Below are 19522 nucleotides of genomic sequence, written 5' to 3'. Positions count from 1 at the left end.
CCTGTGGGATCTGGATGGGGGCAGATGGGCCCGGGGTTTAACATCCCTTGGAATCAGATGATGGGGATGATGGCTGGTGCGCCGGGGGGGGGGGGCGATGGGGGGAAACAGGGGGGTATGCCGTGGGGGATGCCGGGCGGCGGGCAGGGGAGCAGCGGGCAGTCAGCGCCCGGGTGGGGGGGGGTATGCCCCAAATGCAGCAGCAGATGATGCTGCAGCAGATGATGGGGATGATGTGGTAGGGCGGGATGCAGGGGGGGATGCAGCACGGTATGCATCCCGGGATGCAGGGGGGGGTGCAGGGGTCACCGGGAGGGGACACGGTATATCGGCCCTCGCTTGATTTTTTGACGGCTTCGTCTCACACGTCGACCCCAGTGGAGACGCAGTTCTCTGGCGATGACCTTCTGTCATTGCATGATATGGGGATCGATCTCGAGGATCCGGATACTCCCGTTCCGGCGAGGCGGGCCGCGCCGAAGAAGAAGACGAGGGGGAAGGCCAAGGCGGTCGGCGAGTCATCGCAGCCCGCTGTTGACCACACCCCTGGCTGGAGGATGAGTACGCCTGGGTGGCCAGGGGGTGGTTGGAGGTGTGCGACGATCCGCTGGTTGCGAACAACCAGCGGGTCATCAACATGTGGGCGAAGATCAGAGCTGCCTATAGGAGGCACTATCCGCACGGGAAGGACTTCAGCAACGAGGAGGTCCGGAAGGGGTGGGAGCGCACTAGGGCCGCGGTGGGCCGTTTTGCGAATTTGTACGCCAACGCCCTCCGTCAGCTCAGAAGTGGGCAGAATGAGGACGACGCCCGGAGGATAGCCGCGAGTCAGTTCCCCTTGGAGGGGAAGTATAAGGAGTTCACCTTCTGGGAGTGCTTCTTGTTGCTGAAGGACTCCGAGAAGTTTCGGGCGGGGTGCGACGCTGGGTGGCCGAAGAAGCAACGACTGAACTATAGCGGCGACTACAGCGGCAGCAGCGGCAGATCCCACGACCTCCACCCGGATGCTGAGGAGTTTCCATCCCCTCCTTCATTTACTGGTCGCCCCCGCCTGGTTGGACAGAAGCGGGCGCAGCGGGCTGCGAGGGACGGATCCCCCCTATCGCCCCGCGAGGTCCAATCCTCCGCCCTCCCACCCGCCCCACTCGAGTACACTCTCCATTCGCATAACCATACGCGGGATCAGATGTACAAGGTATTCCAAGAGTGGAAGAACGCCACTGACCCCACGGAGAAGATGTTTCTTCACGAGATGCTCGAGAGCATGCGTGTTGATTTGGAGATCGCGAGGGCACGGCTAGCGGGTTCCGACGTGGGCTCAGATACCACGGGTGGCAGCAGCGGCAGCGGCGGCGGCGGCGGCGATGAGGAGTAGAGAGTGGCGGGGCTCGTGTGTGGAAGCCCTTTTTTTAAAAAAAAAATCATGTACTTTTTTTTTTAAAATCTTTGTACTTTTTTTTAATGGAATGGATTATCTTTCCCGTATATGTCTCGTAAATTTAATTCCGTATTTTAATCGTAATTTTAATTCCGTAAATGTAGTATATTTTGAATTATTATTATTGCGGCTGGCCTATGGCTGACCTAAATCTGATGTGGCAGGTGGATTTTTTAGTGTTGCTGACGTGGCAGGGGAGAGAATGGTTGGCCTAAGCACCATTGCGGATGCTCTATATCTATAATCAAATCCAACTGAATAGACTCCACGAGAAGGGAGAATTATTTGCAGTTATTCGGTAGTGAAAATATACTATAGACGCATTTTATTCTAAGAGTGAACTACATAAACGGTACCTGATCTTTATTTTATATCGCTTTTGGTACCTATAAATCACATTTTTGGTACCTGATGCAATTTTCTTCCCAAAATGTCCTCTAAACAAATTTATTTTCTCATTTATGTCATAAAGGATATTTTAGGTATACATAAAATTAGTACCAAAAGTGATATTGTAATATCTTCTCTCATTCTCCATACTTTTTATACTATTATTATTAATCAATATTAATATTATCATTTTAATGTTATAAATTAATAATTAATTTTTTTTAATATCATTCAAATATAGTTAATTATAGTTATAGTTATACTTATATTTAATTATTATAAAAATATTATTTTTATAATACTAAAAACTAGCAGTAATTAATAAATAATTATAGTATAATTATATAAATTATGAATCATATAATATTATGTAATATAACTGTGAATTGTATTCATAATGATATAAAGAGTTGAATAATTTTAGTTAGGTGTTTCATTGTTAAAATGAGTATAAAGTAATTTAATAAAAAATATTAAATTGATTTAATTATTTTAATTAATTAATTTAATTAGACATTTTGTTCTTTATTTATATTATTAATGCAATTGATGTATGTATAAAAAACTAAAAGGAAATAAGAAAAAGAAGATAAAAGAAAAAAGAAAGAAGAAGAAATATAAACTAAGAAGAAAAAAAGAGAGAAGAAAGAAAGATAAAATATCAAAAAAAAGAAGAAAATGAAAAAAAAAAAAGAATGAAGAAGAAACTAAAAAAGAAATAAGAAAGGAAGAAAAAATAATCACATATTTGGTACTATTTAATTGAAACATCCAAAAATATCCCCCATAATAAAAAAAATCACATATTTGGTACATGAGGTTATTTTTGTCACAAGGTACCAAAAACGATATAAAATAAAGATCAGGTACCATTTATGTGCGAAAGTGAAAGATCGGGTACCAATTATGTAGTTCACTTTTATTTTAATGATTTATGATAGACACAAATTCTTTTACAAAAACTATCTTAGGAACAAGGAAAAGTGAGAATACAAATAAGACCGTCGTACTAAGTTGGTTTTTAGTGTTAAAACTGGGTCTTGATAGGGATCCATAGAGTAAGATAACATTATTGTTGAGTCAACCTTAGATACTCGAGTGTAGCCTACGGAGCCCAGTAACTGATTTTCACATCTCCTCCATTAATACAACAAGGTAAGAAGTTTTGCAGAGAGGATCACCTACGGCAAACTCTAATCCATCTCTTAATACATACACACATACATAATAAATGATGGTGGGGTCCATCACTCATGTATGTGTGTATGTATTAGGAGATGAATTAGGAATTGCCGTAGGTGATTCTTACCGGAAATTTTGGATGTAATAATCGTATTTTTTTACTTTAGGCATATTGATCTTATTTTTGAGCAACAAAATATCAACCATTAATTATAGAATCTAGAAGAAAAAGAGTTAGCAAATCGAGAGCGGTATCAAGTGGATTAACCTTTCTTTCTCAGTATCAATATCTCCTAGTCATTTAGAGTTGTGAGTTAATAATTCATGCATCACCCTGAAACATACCACTTGGAAGTTGTCATACAAATTGTAAAATGTCGAAATGGAATATTCAGTTATAGACAAGAAGAATGGACATTTGAAGATCCATGACTACATATAAAGATTGGCTTGGGAACCCAATGGAGAAGAGGTCTACTTCCGGCTACCTCACGTTTGTTGGAGGTAACCTTGTTATATGACGAAGTAAGAAATAGAAAATAATAACCCTCTTGAATGTAGAAGTGCGATTGATAAGGATCTATATGGATTAGAACCATCTAATAGTCCCAAAATATGCTCAATACGAGACTTTCGTAGAACGGCCATAACTCTCTCGTCTGGACTCCAATTGAAGCGTGCAATGTATCCACACGAAACTATTTCGAAACTAAAGACATTGGTGATCCTAAATGAGCATTTGGCACTCATCTTCATAACCCAACTATTGTTTGAATCAGGACTCTGTTGCACTTAGATTCTTGACATGACTTTTCCTTCTTAGATGGCAGAACTACACGTAAGGAGGGATGTGCTTTAGATTAAAAATAAAAATCAAATTTAAAGTTTCAAAATTTGTTCATATTTTATACTCCCTCCGTCCACAAAAGATAGTCTTATTTTGACATTTTGGGATGTCCACAATAAATAGTCTCATTTCCAAAAATGAAAAGTTTTTTCTTATACTTTTTCCATTTTTTCTCCTCTCTCATACTTTACCCACTATGTTTCTCCTCCCTTTTACTTTATTTAATTTTTCTTCTCCTCTCACTTACTTTACTAATTTCTCATTAATACTCGTATTGTCCACAAATGAGACTATTATTTTGGACAAAGTGAGTACATATGACTTGAAATTCCTACTTTGTAGGTTATTTAGATTATTAATAAGGATTTTTATATTATATTTATTTTTAAAATCTGTGCTAAGTCAAATATGAACAATATTTTGCAGACCGAGATACTCCGACTATTTTCTATTGAAGCTCAAATTGATCACAATTCTTAGATACGTATGTTTAATTACGACTAGGCATTATTTAGTCCTTAGACTTAATAACTTAATCATATGATTCTAAAAGTGTTACGTTTTATTAGCATATAATAAGAAGGTGGTTACACTAAATGATGGAATCCATGTGATGGCAATTTGAAAATTGATGCAATAAGCCTCTAGTGCAGGTAGCCGGCTTAACTTCGAGGCTAAATTGTCAAATTTGATTTCTGATTATCTAAATATAGATTTAAATATCGACATTCGATTCATTTGTATAAAACCGAGGGCCCCAAAAAGCAAATCTAGTGATTACGCAAAATGAATGACATAGAGAAACCTTTAATCATTAATGAACTTTATATCATCATAGACTAAAATTTAGTCAAACGCCCTTCCCCTTCCGCCCAATTTTATTTAAATTTAAAAGCCCCATAAATTATAAACCCAGTCCAATTTTCATTACTTTAAGAATTGTGAAATTTTATTATTTCAGAGAGCTATCAATTCATTGATAAGTTGATGATTTACTATTGTTCAATGTACTAATTTATTTAGAATGTGTTATCTTTAATTCGTTTTTTTCTTCGTTTTGGTCCTTTGGAAAAATACTAAACGTAACGATGACTCTGAAAAATCATTTTCGCTATTCCCCGGAAACTCATTCAAAGGAAAGAAAGCAATAAATACTAATAGAAATACAAGTGACAGAAATTTCATCAAAAAAAAAAATACAATTAACGACCATCGAGATGTTGACAAAGCATATATACTATTGGGCCAACCTTATCATATTAGTTTTTTCCAATTTTTTATATGATAAAAAACAATTGGTCATCTTGTGACTTATTCTGCACAAGCCACAATATATCTTATATATTGATCGTTTTGACAAAGATAGTTGGATTTAATTATGTGGATTATGAATGTTACAAATAATGAAATTTCGTCTGTGTAGCATTTCCAATTTACTCCAAAAGTTAACATAGTTCCAAGTTTAGATATGTCAAAAACAAAACAACAAATATCGCATTCTAAAAGTGATTAATTTACTGACTTAGTACTTTTGTACTTCCTCCGTTTTGCCATAGTTGAGGCGAAACTTTTCGGCATGGAGGTTTAGAAATGAATATTGGGTGTGTTAAATAAATAGATAAAAAAGTAAGAGATATGAAAAAGTAGAGAGAATAGAGTATAAAGTGAATGAAGTACAGAGAATAAAGTAAGAGAGAGTAAAGTAAGAAAGAGAAAAAAGTTATCATATAAGGAAATGACTTAACTATGAAGAAACTTCTCAAAATGGTAAAATGACTCAACTATAGTGAAACGGAGGAAGTAGTAATTTACACACACGGACTATTGTTAGTATGTTACTTATTGTGTTTGTGTTTAAATGAATAGATAGTTTGCAAGTTAAAAATGTTGCTTACTGATTATAAATTTCAAACATAAATGCTAAATTTAAGAAATTATCAACATATACTCATGAATCCATGTATCTTAAAATAAACTTATGGAATTCCGTTTTTTCTTTCTCTTGCTAAGTCTTTTTGGCGGTATAGTAGTATTAGATTTTGATTGATTTGAAATCAAAGTAGTATACTTTTTTTTCGGAAATTAATCCGTGATTAAATTGACTAATAATCAGGCAATAATAAAGTACTAAAGCCTATAGCCTCTCAAAAAAGGAAATCTATGAATATTTTTTAAAAATAAAATTAATAATTACGTAATAAATCGTCACTCCGTCTCAGTATATTATTCTTAAATTCCAACGTCTAAAACTAAAACTTCCACCATTTCGATCACGGCCGATCAAATCTGTCGACAGTCTTTGATTCTTACCGGAAAAGGTACACATTTATTCTATTGTTTCAGCTTTTGCTTTAGATTATTAGTAGTATTTTGGATTTGTAAAAAAAATTGATGCTTATTGCTGCAATTCGGTTTCAATCGTTTAATTCTTTTTTTTTTCTTTGAGTGAAATTGAGCAAAATCTTACTTGGATGGTTTTATTGATCGGAAAATGTAAAATATTTTTGGATTTTTTGGCTGCGCAATCTGGAAATTCAAGCTGATTAAACTGGATTTACTGGAGCTTCTTTTATGGAAATGATTATTGGAGAAATCTATGGTGCTGGCAAATTTAAGGACGTGCTATTGGCTATTAGCTACTTGGTGCATTTATTCATGTAAAAGAAACAAATAGAAAGTTCCTCGATGTTTAAATTCTGATCGTTTCTAAAATAATCTGATATGAACCAGATTCTGTTCCTGCATCCGTAAAAAGAAAATGCAAAAAGGACAATGCCAGATATTTATCTCAGCAATTTATGCCATTAACGATGCTTAATCGATGCAAATTAATGACAATTAGCGGTACGATTGATTATTTTATTGTTGTTGTAGTTTGTATGGGGTTGTGTGAATTCATGGGGATAGACAATGATCCTTCCAGCACGTGGCCTCCATGTCCCTGTTCTTATATTTTAGTAATGATTTTGATTTGTTTACACTTAATGGCGGAAAGAAAGTTAAATATAGTATGGATTCTTAATCATTTGTTTTGGGAGTATTAAGTTTTTACCAACAAGAAGATGTGATTTTCCATCTTGTTGGTTGGTGATCAGAAGTAAGTTAAAGAGAGTTATGATGCTGGCTTATTACTTGTTTTCCCTTCAATTTGTGAGAGAGAAGAGTGGAAATTTTCGATTATCTGTGCTTATGTGATGATCATTGGGGAGTGTGTCTGTGATGTTGACTTCTTCAATCGAAGAGATTAAGATCGACAGAATCCCATTTTGTGTGATCATAGGTTGGGATTAGTATAGGGGCTATGAATGTGAGTCTTACTTGATGTGTGTGTGTGTGTGTGTTGCATGTACAGCTCCAGCCCAGCCAGCCATGGCATTCCCGTGACAGGGACAAAAGGCTGGGGACCATAATTCAAAGAGGAAATAAGAAAAGGAGATTCATAAAAATTAAAATCTTAAAGCAAAAGAATGCACTCTTATCCAACTCTTCCCTGTCCCCACCCTTTTCCCACTCTTCCTTAATTTAAAGGAAGATTTAAATTTGCTTCTTCTGCTGCTTGGTTTGTCTCTGCTATTCATTGATAGTTTCTACTTTCTACTTCCCCCATCTTTCTGCTGAGTTGTATGATGTCAAATGCAGAAAGTACATTTCTATTTGTTGGCTGAACCCAAATTCATCCTTCTGACTTCTGAGATCTCTATTCTTTTTCATCATGACTCAATCTTTTCTCTATCTATTTTCTCAGCTGTGTCATAATTCTGGGTGCAAATTTGTTGGCAGATTTTCAGGACGGTAAAGTTCTCTTGTAAGAGGCATTGGTCCGAATTGTTGATAGATTAACTGGGCTAAGCGAAAGCCTGTCGGGTATTGAATTTAAGGTGGTCGACTAGTATGTGAAGGGGGCCGTCAATGTGGTCTAATTTGCACAATTTGGATGGATGTATATGAACCTGAGCAAGAGCAAGCGTTACAGAAGCAATCTGCTGCTGAGAGAACAAGACTACCACTGGTTTCAGCTGACAACAAGAATGGAGTCACTCCACTTGCCCAAACAAGAGAAGTTCGTTCGAGGTATAGGTCACCTTTACCATCTTCACCCACGAAACGCTGTTCTTCGCCAATCGCCAGCAGGACATCATCAACCTCAACGTTTTCAGCAGCAGCAAAGAGGGCTGTATCAGCTGAAAGAAATCGCCCCTCTCGACCATCATCGCCTCGATCTCCATCAACCCCAATTCAGGATACAACTGCAGAATTGTTGTTGGCATCGAGAAAGGTAGCCGGCATTAAGATACCGGAGTCCTTATGGCCTTCCACAATGCGGAGCCTAAATGTTTCTTTCCAGTCTGATAAGAAAGAAAAACCAGCTTCTTATATGCCTGATCGAACTCTGAGGCAATCATCTAATGTTGCTCATAGACATGCTGAACTTCCAGCTTCAAGAAAGCCTACACCTGAAAGGAAGCAGACTCCACTTAAAAGTAAGAATTCTTCTGTTCAATCCGAGAATTCTAAACCTGTTGATAGTTTGTATCCACGTATGGTGGATCAACATCGATGGCCAATCACAACAGCTGGGAAAGTTCCCACTGCCCTGGATGATAAGAAAAGACCTACATCTTCCCTTAGGAAGACATCCCCTACACCTTCTCTTAGGAAGACATCCCTGGATAGGATCACTGTTTCAAGCAAAAGTATCGACCTGGCTGATATGAGAAGCAAAACTTCACCTTCACCCCGTTCGGAAACAGGTACACCTTCCCGCAGGAAACTATCTCCAGATAGCACCGCCGTTCTTACTAGAAGTAACAGCGTTGCTGATAAGATCAGCAAAACTTCATCTTTATCCCGACAAGAAACAGGTTCACCTCCCCATAGGAGACTCTCCCTGGATGGCACAGTTGGCCCTAATAGAAGTATCGACGTGGCTGACAAGACAAGCAGGCCCTCATCTCTATCCTATGGTGGAATAGGTGCACCTTCCCATAGGAGACTATCTCTGGATGTCACTGCTATGTTAAATAGAAGTATTGGCATTCCAGATAAGAAAAGCAAATCTTCATTGTCTCCCCATTTGGAAAGAGGTACATCTTCAATGAAGAGACTATCTCCTGATGGCAATGCTGTTCAGAGTAGAAGTATAGATTTAGCTGACAAGACAAGCAGAACTTCATCTACATTCCATCCAGAAACGATTACCTCTTCAATCAGGAGGCCATCTCTGGATGGAAGCCCTGTTCCAAACCGAAGTATTGATTTGGTTGGTAGGACTACCAAAACTTCATCTTCATCCCATACGGAAAGAGGTACACCTTCCCCCAGGATAGTATCTCTGGATGGGAAAAGTAAACCTTTGGTCAAATCTACAAATGATTTGTTAGTATCTCATGATGAGAGTGGAATAGCATTGGTGAATGGGTGTTTAGTTGATGATTGTTCACCACAGATTGTAAGACCTAATTCTTCAAGTTCATCAGATAAAACAAAAATGTCAAATGCTGCCGCTAAACATCTGGTTGTTCCAACTCTTGGATTGATATCTACTGTGTCTAGATGGATCAGTCCCTCTCGAGCAAAGGCTGTCAATTCTTCAAGAGGATCCAGCCCTGCTCGGATAAGACCATCCAGCCCCACCAGAAAACTTCAAAGTGCAGCTTCAGTTCTTAGTTTCATTACAGATATCAGACATGGAAAGAAGGCTGCAAATCACATTGAAGATGTCCATAACTTGCGTCTTTTATACAATAGACTCTTGCAATGGAGATATGCAAATGCTCAGAGTGATGATGCATTGCAATCCCAGAGAGTAAAAGTAGAGGTATGAGCTTATCTAGTGTCTATAGTTATGTCTCTTCATTTTAATTTTCCAGCTATTTATCTCTTCCATCGTTAGAACAAATTGTCCATTCTCTTAGATGCATAATTTCTGCATATTTTGAACCTTTTGGACCTCCATTTTGTATTTCTGTTCCTTTTCTATTAGCTATTTTTCATTTAAGCACATCATGCTTCTATACTCCATTGGACAAAGTAAGACATGCATATATAAATTTAATTTCTTCCCTCTTGTCTTATTTCATTTTTAACTTTTAACAAACTCCTAGAAATTATAAGCCCCTCTTTGATTTGGGTGATGCAGAGAGTGATGTGCAGTGTGTGGGTGGAAATCACTTCTCTTTGGGACTCAATAATGGAGAAAAGGATTGAGATTCAGAAATTAAAGCTCAAGTTGAAGCTTTACTCAGTTTTGGACAATCAAGTAATGCATCTCTTATTTTGACCATAATTCTGATGAACAAAGATGCACCTTGTTTTGATTCTTTTCAGCTTCCTTAGTTGATATTACTCTCTTCCATTTTCTGAAACATTTCATCATATTCATTGTGTTTCCTAATTTCTGCTGTAAAACTAAACTAGTATAGATGATATATTTCTCTTTATTTACCCCCAACATGAGATTATGTGTGATGCCACTAATAATCCCGTCATGTCATGCTATTCTATCCAATGAAAAGGATTCATGCATTTTCTAATCCAAATACAACATATTCAGATCTGTGGTCTTAACGAGTGGGCATTAATTGAAACGGATCATATTAGCTCATTAACTTGGGCCATAGAGGATCTGCAAGCTAGCACAGTTCTTGTTCCAGTCATAAGAGGAGCAAGGGTATGTAGCGGACTACTCTGTATGGTAAATTATTGAAGAAAAATGAACAATTACTTTTGTATAAGAGAAAAAACTTGACTAAATCTAAATTTTTCAGGGTAATATTAAAACAATAAAGGAGGCTGTATGCTCTGCTGTTGATGTGATGCAGGCAATGGGGTCCTCCTTATGTTCCGTACTCTTGAAGGTGACATGTTGTCTTCTAATTAATTTACTTCTGTGTTTAACTAGTAACTACAAGTTCCACTTAGTTGATCCAGTATGAGTAGACCTATTTTTGCCCAATCCATGTTGGTGCTTCTCATATCATATTCACATATCAATTTTCTGGATGTAACTAAGGGACCTTATTAGGAGTTGGTGCAAATTTTCAACTGAGCAACTCAAGTTTAACATCTGGAAGCACTCATTGCATACTGATTTTCGATGTGGTTGAATATTTTTTGAGCTTTGTTCTCATACAAATAATAACATACTTACCCAAGCAAATATAGTTGCCTAAATTTTGTGGATGGTGGCTTGACCAATGAGTTTTTTTGTGACTTATGACCTTAGAATGAGTATATTTTGTAAAATAAATACTTTGATCCTTGTAACTCTATTTAAATTGTAGGATCATTTTTATATTTTTTTAGTTTTATTGGTGTAGACAGATATCTCAAAATGTTTGTTCTACATTTCAGCATTATGTCCTATAGCTTTGCTTGTCCTAGAGGTTTCTAAAGTATTCTGTTCCAAATTCTCAGAAACGTTTTGTGTTTATTTTATTGAGGATGCTACGTACATGGGGGGCAAAACGAAAATAATGCATTGAGTTCATTATCTTTTCACTCTGTTAGACTGGCCATGTGTCCCCTTGTATAATTTGAGACGAAGTAATCATTGTATTAAGTAAAAATACTTGCTCTGCTAGTAAATTAATCACCATGGTACAAACAGACTCATAGTTTACAACCACTTCAAAGTATTTTCTGTGCTTTTGTTGTTATCATCCAGAGCAACAGCCTCAAGAATTGTGCTCCAATCATGCAGGTTGACAAGATGAACTGCTTGGTGTCTGAACTTGCTGATGTAGTAATAGAGGGAAGAGCTATGTTTGATGAATATGAATCAATGTTGATCTCCATCGCTGAATTGCAGGTAAGAACAAGCACTGTGGTCAAAGGATTGAAATATTCCTGTTATCTTCCCTATTTGTGCTTTCTTGTGCAAAATATAATGAGACTCAGTGGCACTTCAATACTCATGCTCAGTTATTAAATAGTTCAGTTTGGGTGAATAAAAATATGAGGATACCATATATGGAGTATAACTTTTTATGTTTGATGATACTACTATTTTCAGGCTAGCTCCAAATGAGTATGATTTGGCATTTTAATTCACGGTTCTTGTAAGTTTGAACCAGGAAATAGCTGATTAGGTTGAATGTATTTGGCAGGTGGAAGAATACAGCCTTAGGAGCCATCTACTACAGATGAAACAAGCTTGGAGCAACGATGAAACGACAATATATGGGTATTAAGATAGTTCCAAAGTTCTTGCATGCGAGAAAGCTATGTAAGAACTTGAGCTTTTTGCGACTGTAAATGGATGTTTTGTTGCCCATTTTCTTGTCTCGCTTCAGTGTTATAGGTAGGTTGAAAAAATAAGTTATATTTATTTTTTTTACCCTTCTCCATAGGGCCTCTCCTCATTTTATGTAGTTTGTACTTTGTATTAACCTCCGGCAAAGAATTGACACAAGTTGAAATGCAAGGAAAATTACAGAGGTATTCTGATGGTGATACTAAAACTTTTTATAAAATTGAATTACTTGTTTGGTCTATTTGTTTACAAAATATGGAGATGCCTAGACTGGTCGATTTCTGTTTAATGCCTAGAACGCAATGATATCTTTTTAAAGGTGAAGCTGAGCAATCACTGCAGATGTTTCAACTGCTTTCATCAGAGAACAAAGTTAACTTGAATAGCGTAGTTGGTTTGATTCCGGTTTTCCATCCGTTTGGATCACACTCGAACCATGCATGGCTTCTGTGTGAACTCTGGTTTTGCTTCTAATTCCCGTCTACACGAGTTAGAGCTTGCTAGGACCCTCTTCGATCAATTACCCGAGAGAGCGATATCCCATTTTCATGTTGCTCTATTCGAATGTCATTTACATCCAAACTAGAAAATAGAAATCAATTCCTCCAGTTCTATTAATCCAATTGCTATCTTCATTTCCAAGTGAATTTCTAGAGAGTATATTTCAAAAAAGAAAACCAATTAAGTTTACTTGCAATGATGGAAAATTCAGCAGAAGAAAGAGAAACTTTACTTTTCCCAAGTTTATTACCCAACAACATCAACATACATAATTGTCACAAACAATTCCCAAACTCAAAGTAAAGTGAGACAAATTGTGCTACTAAAGTCTACTGAGAAACTATAATGGCTGTTCATTTGTCGTTTTTACTCAAGGCACACCATTCTTGTACAAGTTTTGCTCTGAAACTCTATACACAGACACGAGCATAGAATCATAAGAGGATAAAGTTTAATGCTACCTGATCATTTCACTTCGTGAGGATACAAAATCGCCTAATTGCACTCAAACACTAGCTGAAACCTCATTTGCTACGGCATCATCCTTTTTCTTTGGTGGTTCTTGAGACTTCTGTACAACAACCTTGTTTGGCACCAACACGATGAAGATGTTTCTGTCCTTGAAACTTTTGGCTTCCTCAACTGCCAGCTGTGAAGATAACAAGTCATTAAAACTTACCGTTGTCGAATATATACACACAAAGACACGCACAAAACCAGGCATGACTATCCATGTCATACAGAGAAATTAAATCAATAGCTAAGCAGCAATGAAGCTAACTTCATTATTGAGTTTTCATCACAAATTCTACTCAGTATCTTTCACTTCGAGCTAATATTCAGCTTACTCCAATATGAAACAAACAGTCTATGTCACAAATTGCTGGATAAGTAATATCAAATTCACTAAAATCAAAAAGGGTCACTGGTAGTACCTCCCCAACGTCAGCCTGAAACCGTCTGACAAGCTCAATAGCATTATTTCTGAATTCGTTTTCACGCCCCTTCAAATTCACCATGATTTTGACCTGCAGGAATGATGTTGAATTCTCAAAATCTGATCCTGCAATAATTAGAGTTACATTTGCTTTTCTCAGAAAAAGAAATTGAAGCAACCTTGTCTCCATCAGCCAAAAATTTCTTTGCTGCTCTCAAACGCACGGAATAGTCATGAACATCAATGTTATAACTGCCAAAGGAAGGAGAAGGTAACTAAAATCGAGATGCCAAAAAAGTAGATAGGCAGATAAAGAGAACATCTTCTAAACTATGAGATGTAACAGAGTTCATCATCCAGGCATATGATTACTGCAGGTTTGCATCAAAGAAAATGAAATGATGAAATCTGTTACACTTGCACAGGTACAAGATATTCACGAGTAAACTTTTATCATGGGCCTTTATTCGAAGTTGTGTTGGGAAAATCCATTTCTATGATTCTATAATTTCTATTTACAAATATTTTGAACTACTATTTGATGCCTCACACAGTTCTAAGGAACTCCATAACAGAATTGAGAATTGATGGCAAAATAATAATGACCACAATTAAAGCTAAAGCTCTTAACACTTGCATAATGAAAACTGGTCTAATGAGATCACTTACCCCATCTTTAGTTCCTTCAAATCCATGCGGCTAGCTGCCATTCACGTCAGCACTTTAAAAACCAATGGCTCGATTGCTTATGACTAATACAAAAATAGAAAAACAAACCCAAAACAAGAAAAGATCTTTACCCAAGCTTTTCTTCTGCTGGTCTCGCTTCTTCTTCTGCTGCTCATACTTATATTTGCTGCACAATTTAATAAAGAAATATGTAAGAACAATCAGCCCATCATAATTAGCTTAAACAACATAACATAAAATAGATAATACACATCTGGTTTTTGACGTAAAACAAGAAAGCAATAGCCTCAACAGTGAATTTTTATATTACGGATCAGTTGGATTATAAATTCTAATATCGCTGTTACAGTCAGAGGCATCATTCCTGGCAAACACGTCAATGATTAACTTGAGAGAGACTAGTTTGATGCTCAAGATCATCCTTAACAAAAGAAAAGAAAAAACAAGGGCCAACAAATGTCTTACTTGTAATCCATAATTCTAACAACTGGAGGCTCTGCGTCTGGAGACAATATCACCTAATAAGATACAAATCCAAAACATGGAGAAACATCAAACCCTAGCCTAATACTTGTCATTGATTCATTACCATTACATTTTTATCCTAAAGAGACATAATGAAATCTTGAACTCCCTCAATATGAACCATAGCTATGAAGTATGAAGGGAGGCAGAGGAACAAATTCAGCAAGAAAGTATTGAAAAGGATACAAAATAGACCAATAAATGAGCATACCAAGTCAAGCTCAGCATCCTCAGCCATTTGAAAAGCCTGAGCTTTTGTTACTACTCCAACCTAATAAAGATCACAATTTTCAATCAAACTAAACCTTCCTCCATAAACACACTAACCACACACACTCACCATCTTCTGCTGCTGATCAATAAGCCTAACAGTATCCGACCTATTCCAAACCATAAAGATTAACACCACACAGATTAAAAAATACAAAAAATAAAAAAATCAAATCTTTATCCCGGGACCACGCAAATTCACAACTCACTTAACCGAAGAGAAATCTAGGGCTTCATCCTCCGGGGGCTTGGACCTCCGTGGCGCGCCTCCGCCCCCTCCGCCGCCGCCGCCGTAGCGAGCGGAGATAGTGGTACGAATTGAGGGGCAAGGGGCGGTTTTGGGGCTGAGGATGCGGATGGAAAAGGTGTGGAGGTGGATGGAAGAGGGTTTGAAGGATTTGGGCAGTTGGGATTTACAGGGATGATGGAAGGTGCTGGTCAGACCAGCCATGGCGGGAGGGTTGGGGGTGGGGGAGGGTTGAGCAGTGGGGGTGTTGAAGTTTTAAGCCCACCAACGCATGCAGGAGTCGATTATCATCTTATCCAGAAAATTTTTGAGAGATTTTTTGAACTCAGCTTTTGATATTTTTATTTTATGCTTGGCGAGATCAAAAAAAAAATTATTAGTAGTAGCATCTTTATTAAAAGGGTCAATTTACCAACGGGTTGGACAGCAGTTGGTAGCGTGGAACTGTGATGATCTTGAAATCACGGGATCAAACTCCATCACCAATTGAGAGACTTTCAGCCTTAATCCGCAAACCCGATTGAACAGAATTAGTCGATTACAAAGGCGGACTCGGTACACATGTGGTCAAAATCCCAAAAAAAAATTAAAGGGGTTTACATTTTTGGGACAATTGTCTCAATCTTCAAGGGGCCTACAAATTAACATGAAGAATAATTTTTCAGCCCGTCGTGGGTATCCATGGTCTGATAACATAAAACATCTAATCCCTGGCATTAGGTCAAGGATTCGATTCTTGAATGGAATATATCATTTGATTAGTCCCATATATCACTTAGGATTCGATTGGTTGTCTATGTTGGAAAATGTAAGAAAGCAAATACTATCACTAGTTTATAATACTTTCCTACTTTTCATGATAGAGATAAGTAACCCTTTTCATTGTTTGGTTGCAGTTTAGGAATTCTGCAGCCACATTTTTGTAGATTTTGTTAAAATAACAAAATAATAGAATATGCAACCAAAAAGACCACTATGTCCCTTGAATTAATTTGTAAACCCCATGTTACCCTTAAACCTAATTTAGCGGTAAAATAGGGGCGAAATTTCAGATTCCTAATTTAGCGATAAAAATAGGTGACATAGCCTTCCAAAAGTGTTCCTGTCCATCCTGAGATTATCAATGCATGCCCTGTTTGTAAGCCTAACCATTCTGTTGATATGGCATACTTGTTTAGGCCTTTTGTTTATCAAACTATAACTGACATTGGCCCAGCATGTTCCTGTTAGAGTTTGTATACTAGAAATCACGTTTCGAGTGATTGAATACTGTAAAACTCTTATTTTATTTTCCAATAAATAAAACAGATTATTTTTGTCATAATGTTGTTATGTTTTACATTTAATGGATGTTAATGCATGTTTAAGTGTATAAGTTAACTTAACAAAGTCTATGTCTTTGTTTTAGTAGACCGGTTGTGGGCGTCGTCCACTTTAAGGTAATACGGTCAGTTCTAAACAAAGAAAAATATGAATTTCACAACCTAGATGGAATTGGACTATCCATCGAGAAAGGTTGCAATGTCAGTCCGCATATTTCTAAGCCTTACTGAAATAAGATGACATTGGTGTGGTATAGCACTGAACGGATCTAACAGCAAGACTTGCCTTAGGCTATCTACTGAAAGGTGAGGTCTTGATAAATATTTATTTCTTAATCAATGTAGGTTAGCATTGAGCATACGGTATTGATTATGCATTGCTTTGACTTATCAAATGGTGCGGGTTTTTCGTAACCCAATTATCCTGATATATTGGGTAGTGGTGATCGATACCTAGCGGTGCTAGGATTGCTATTATATTGAATCGTGCACGAGCTGAGTCTCGTTTGATAATGTCCTCAAGAGGAGCGCGAAACGAGGTTTTATTATTCGGAACCTAGCTAGTTGGAGTGTGATTACTCTATGAATAATAAATAAGCGTTTCATGCTAAGTCCACTCTTAGAATTAATAAGAAATTAATTAATTAAGTCAATAGCAGACATTAATTAATTAATGGACATTTTAATCTTAAGCACGGGAAATGAAAGTTAAACGGAAACCCGGATTACTTGTAATTTCGGATTTGGATGGGGAGAGTTCAATATTATTTCTGTAGTGGCTGCTCGTAATATTCCAATTATAACTTATATTAAATTGTGGGTTCAATTTAATTAGTAAAAAGTAAATTGGATGAGCCCATATCCAAAACCTTCCATAGATCCCTGTCTGGGCCCAAAAGGAACTTAATATAAATAGGAGAATAAAGGAGACAGAAATAACACAATTTTATTTGCTAAAATTTTCAAAAATTTCAGCTGTCACAAGCTGTAGGAATTTTCGAATTCCTCTCCTATTCCAAAAAGGATTTCTTCTGTCTTCTTTATTTAAGTCCTAGTATTCTAGTAAGATCAGCCCACACTGATATTGGGATACAGTTCGGGAACCAGAGAGAAGATTTGTGGTTTAGTACTCAAAGCATCACGTGGAGAAGAAGCTAGCCATCTTCAATTCTTTGGAGAATTAATTAGGTATTTTTCTGCTCCGTAGAAAAGCATGTTTTAGGTTTCAATATTCTTAAAGCATGATTGATTCAAGTTATGAGCATGATACATGTGATAATTACGCGAATAGCTTTTGTCTAAATAATCTGCTAAATAGATCTGATTATTATGTGATTGATTTATTATGCGCCCGCTTCCGCTGCCGGTTCCAACAGTTCCTTCCTTTTGGATTTGCCTCTAATTAAGGAAACCACGATGCGAAGAAGAAGCAAGTTTGTTTTGTAATTACGAACAATTTCCTCTAACACTAACATGTATTCAGCCATTTTCTTCCGGGACGAAGCATCCTATGATTTGGAATGAAGTAATTTGCATAATCAGTGTCAATGTCACAAACCTGCAGTTCAACAATGCAACGGAATAGGTAAAAAAACGCAGAAATGGAGTAATTAGCATATTCATTCATCACTACCACAAATCAACATCTCAACAATTCCTTCCAAAAGATACACAAAGACACTTCAACAATGCAAAGCGAAACATAAAAAATAGCAAAAATGGAGTAAATAGCATATGCATTCATCGATGTCACAAATCTGTAGTTCAACACAAAAGTTAAAAAACAGTGATTTTCGTAAACACCTACTAATAAAAAATAAATCAATCATTTGCTCTAATTTGTTAATGGGTCGAAAGCATATAACGAGAATTTTGTGAATGGAGAACAAAATCATACTCTAATTTTGTGGATGGAGATAACCCATCATAAATCTGAGACATTGTATTCATTCCTCCACCAAAACAAACCTAGTTCGAAAAGTAATTAGGATTGTGAAGAAATCGATACCTTCCGAATCAAGTCCGCATCAGACACGCTTGAAGCCTATCGCGTCGTCCTCGTCAAGGGAGCACAACGAGCAGCGAGTGGTTTCTTCTTTCCCAAATCTGTATTTGCCCCAATTTCTGTTCGCCCTAATTGGGCGTGAGATTTAAGCTCCCTCTCAATTGAAGCAGTTTGAAGCAATTTTGCTGAAGTGGACGAGGGAGAAGTTGGTAAAATCTAATTTAGCATTAATTATTGCAACCATAGATACAACTAATCGCAGGGGTGGAGGGGGGGTAGAGATAGCTCAAAAAATTGGTTAACTATCCCAAAAAGTGAGACGGGTCAGGTTTATCTTCCGGGTCAACAACCCTTTCCCAAATGTGAACCAAATAGAGGAAAATGGGTGAAAACATTCCACTAACCTATAGTTTCAAGGCAACCAATCGAACCCTTAGTGTACCAATCTATTATTGGTACCCAAGGATACTTAACAATTTATAAAGGGTCAATTTAAATGAGAAAATAGGAAAACGTAAAACAAATCAAAGATACTCTACTCGCTCGTCATAACCCAATTGACAGTATTATCAGATAAAAATCAACATGAAAAGGTTAAAATTACAATCTAGATGAGAAAACCAATGAATGAAACCCTAAATTAAACCAATAGTATTTTATTTACTCAACGTGATTTTCTTTCTTTAGAATATAATAGTACTCCTATACTTCACCTCTCATCTTTCAATATCCCATAGTAGTATCTAGGGATGTCAATCAGGCCGAGCCCATCGGGTTTCGGGCCGACTCTACTCGGGTTGCGGGTTAATCAGAGTGGCTAATCGGGTTGTGATTTTTTTTTCGGGTTATAAAAGTTCAACTTTAACCCTAAAAGCTAGGGTTTCAGACTAGCCTAACGAGTTAATCGGGTTACT

The 19522-nt window shown here is 37.1% G+C and overlaps 2 protein-coding genes across 7 annotated transcripts; one reads left to right on the top strand and one right to left on the bottom strand.

Moving 5' to 3' along the window:
• The first annotated feature begins 6065 nt into the window (after positions 1-6065).
• Positions 6066-12299, top strand: LOC125187515 (AUGMIN subunit 8-like). Of its 6 annotated transcripts, XM_048084120.2 has the most exons (8): positions 6079-6175; positions 6588-6701; positions 7638-9675; positions 9997-10116; positions 10411-10551; positions 10625-10714; positions 11560-11667; positions 11966-12299. In XM_048084120.2, the coding sequence occupies exons 3-8, from the start codon at positions 7792-7794 to the stop codon at positions 12047-12049; spliced, it is 2427 nt and encodes an 808-aa protein (XP_047940077.1). In that variant the 5' UTR covers positions 6079-6175; positions 6588-6701; positions 7638-7791; the 3' UTR covers positions 12050-12299. The 6 variants fall into 6 exon arrangements, with proteins under 6 accessions (XP_047940078.1, XP_047940075.1, XP_047940077.1 ...); XM_048084121.2 differs by lacking the exon at positions 6588-6701 and having other exon boundaries at positions 6066-6175; positions 10411-10527; XM_048084118.2 differs by lacking the exon at positions 6588-6701 and having other exon boundaries at positions 6066-6175.
• Positions 12300-12825: 526 nt separating this feature from the next.
• On the bottom strand, positions 12826-15524 carry LOC125187517 (translation initiation factor IF3-4, chloroplastic-like). The gene is made up of 9 exons (XM_048084122.2): positions 15244-15524; positions 15105-15144; positions 14976-15035; positions 14705-14757; positions 14350-14405; positions 14219-14252; positions 13729-13801; positions 13548-13640; positions 12826-13261 (listed from the first exon to the last, which is right to left on the bottom strand). Exons 1-9 carry the CDS (start codon positions 15483-15485, stop codon positions 13118-13120), a joined length of 795 nt encoding a protein of 264 aa, XP_047940079.1. The 5' UTR covers positions 15486-15524; the 3' UTR covers positions 12826-13117.
• Between the last annotated feature and the right edge of the window lie 3998 nt (positions 15525-19522).

The sequence above is a fragment of the Salvia hispanica genome, chromosome 5 (assembly GCF_029641045.1).
Source record: "Salvia hispanica isolate PSC_SH4W2 chromosome 5, Shi_PSC_v1, whole genome shotgun sequence".
NCBI lineage: Eukaryota > Viridiplantae > Streptophyta > Magnoliopsida > Lamiales > Lamiaceae > Salvia > Salvia hispanica.
The sequence above is the reverse complement of the archived record's forward strand: the minus strand, read 5'-3'. Positions and strand labels throughout refer to the sequence as shown.

What these genes read in the sequence shown, in the direction of transcription:
- LOC125187515 (XM_048084118.2), top strand. Translation starts at nt 7,792, where the DNA reads ATGGATGTATATGAACCTGAGCAAGAGCAAGCGTTACAGAAGCAATCT. An exon ending in CCCAGAGAGTAAAAGTAGAG is followed by an intron (nt 9,676 to 9,996) that starts GTATGAGCTTAT and finishes TGGGTGATGCAG; the next exon opens with AGAGTGATGTGCAGTGTGTG. An exon ending in TCTCCATCGCTGAATTGCAG is followed by an intron (nt 11,668 to 11,965) that starts GTAAGAACAAGC and finishes TGTATTTGGCAG; the next exon opens with GTGGAAGAATACAGCCTTAG.
- LOC125187517 (XM_048084122.2), bottom strand. Translation starts at nt 15,485, where the DNA reads ATGGCTGGTCTGACCAGCACCTTCCATCATCCCTGTAAATCCCAACTG. An exon ending in CTAGATTTCTCTTCGGTTAA is followed by an intron (nt 15,145 to 15,243) that starts GTGAGTTGTGAA and finishes GGTTTGGAATAG; the next exon opens with GTCGGATACTGTTAGGCTTA. An exon ending in CCAGCAGAAGAAAAGCTTGG is followed by an intron (nt 14,253 to 14,349) that starts GTAAAGATCTTT and finishes CGTGAATGGCAG; the next exon opens with CTAGCCGCATGGATTTGAAG.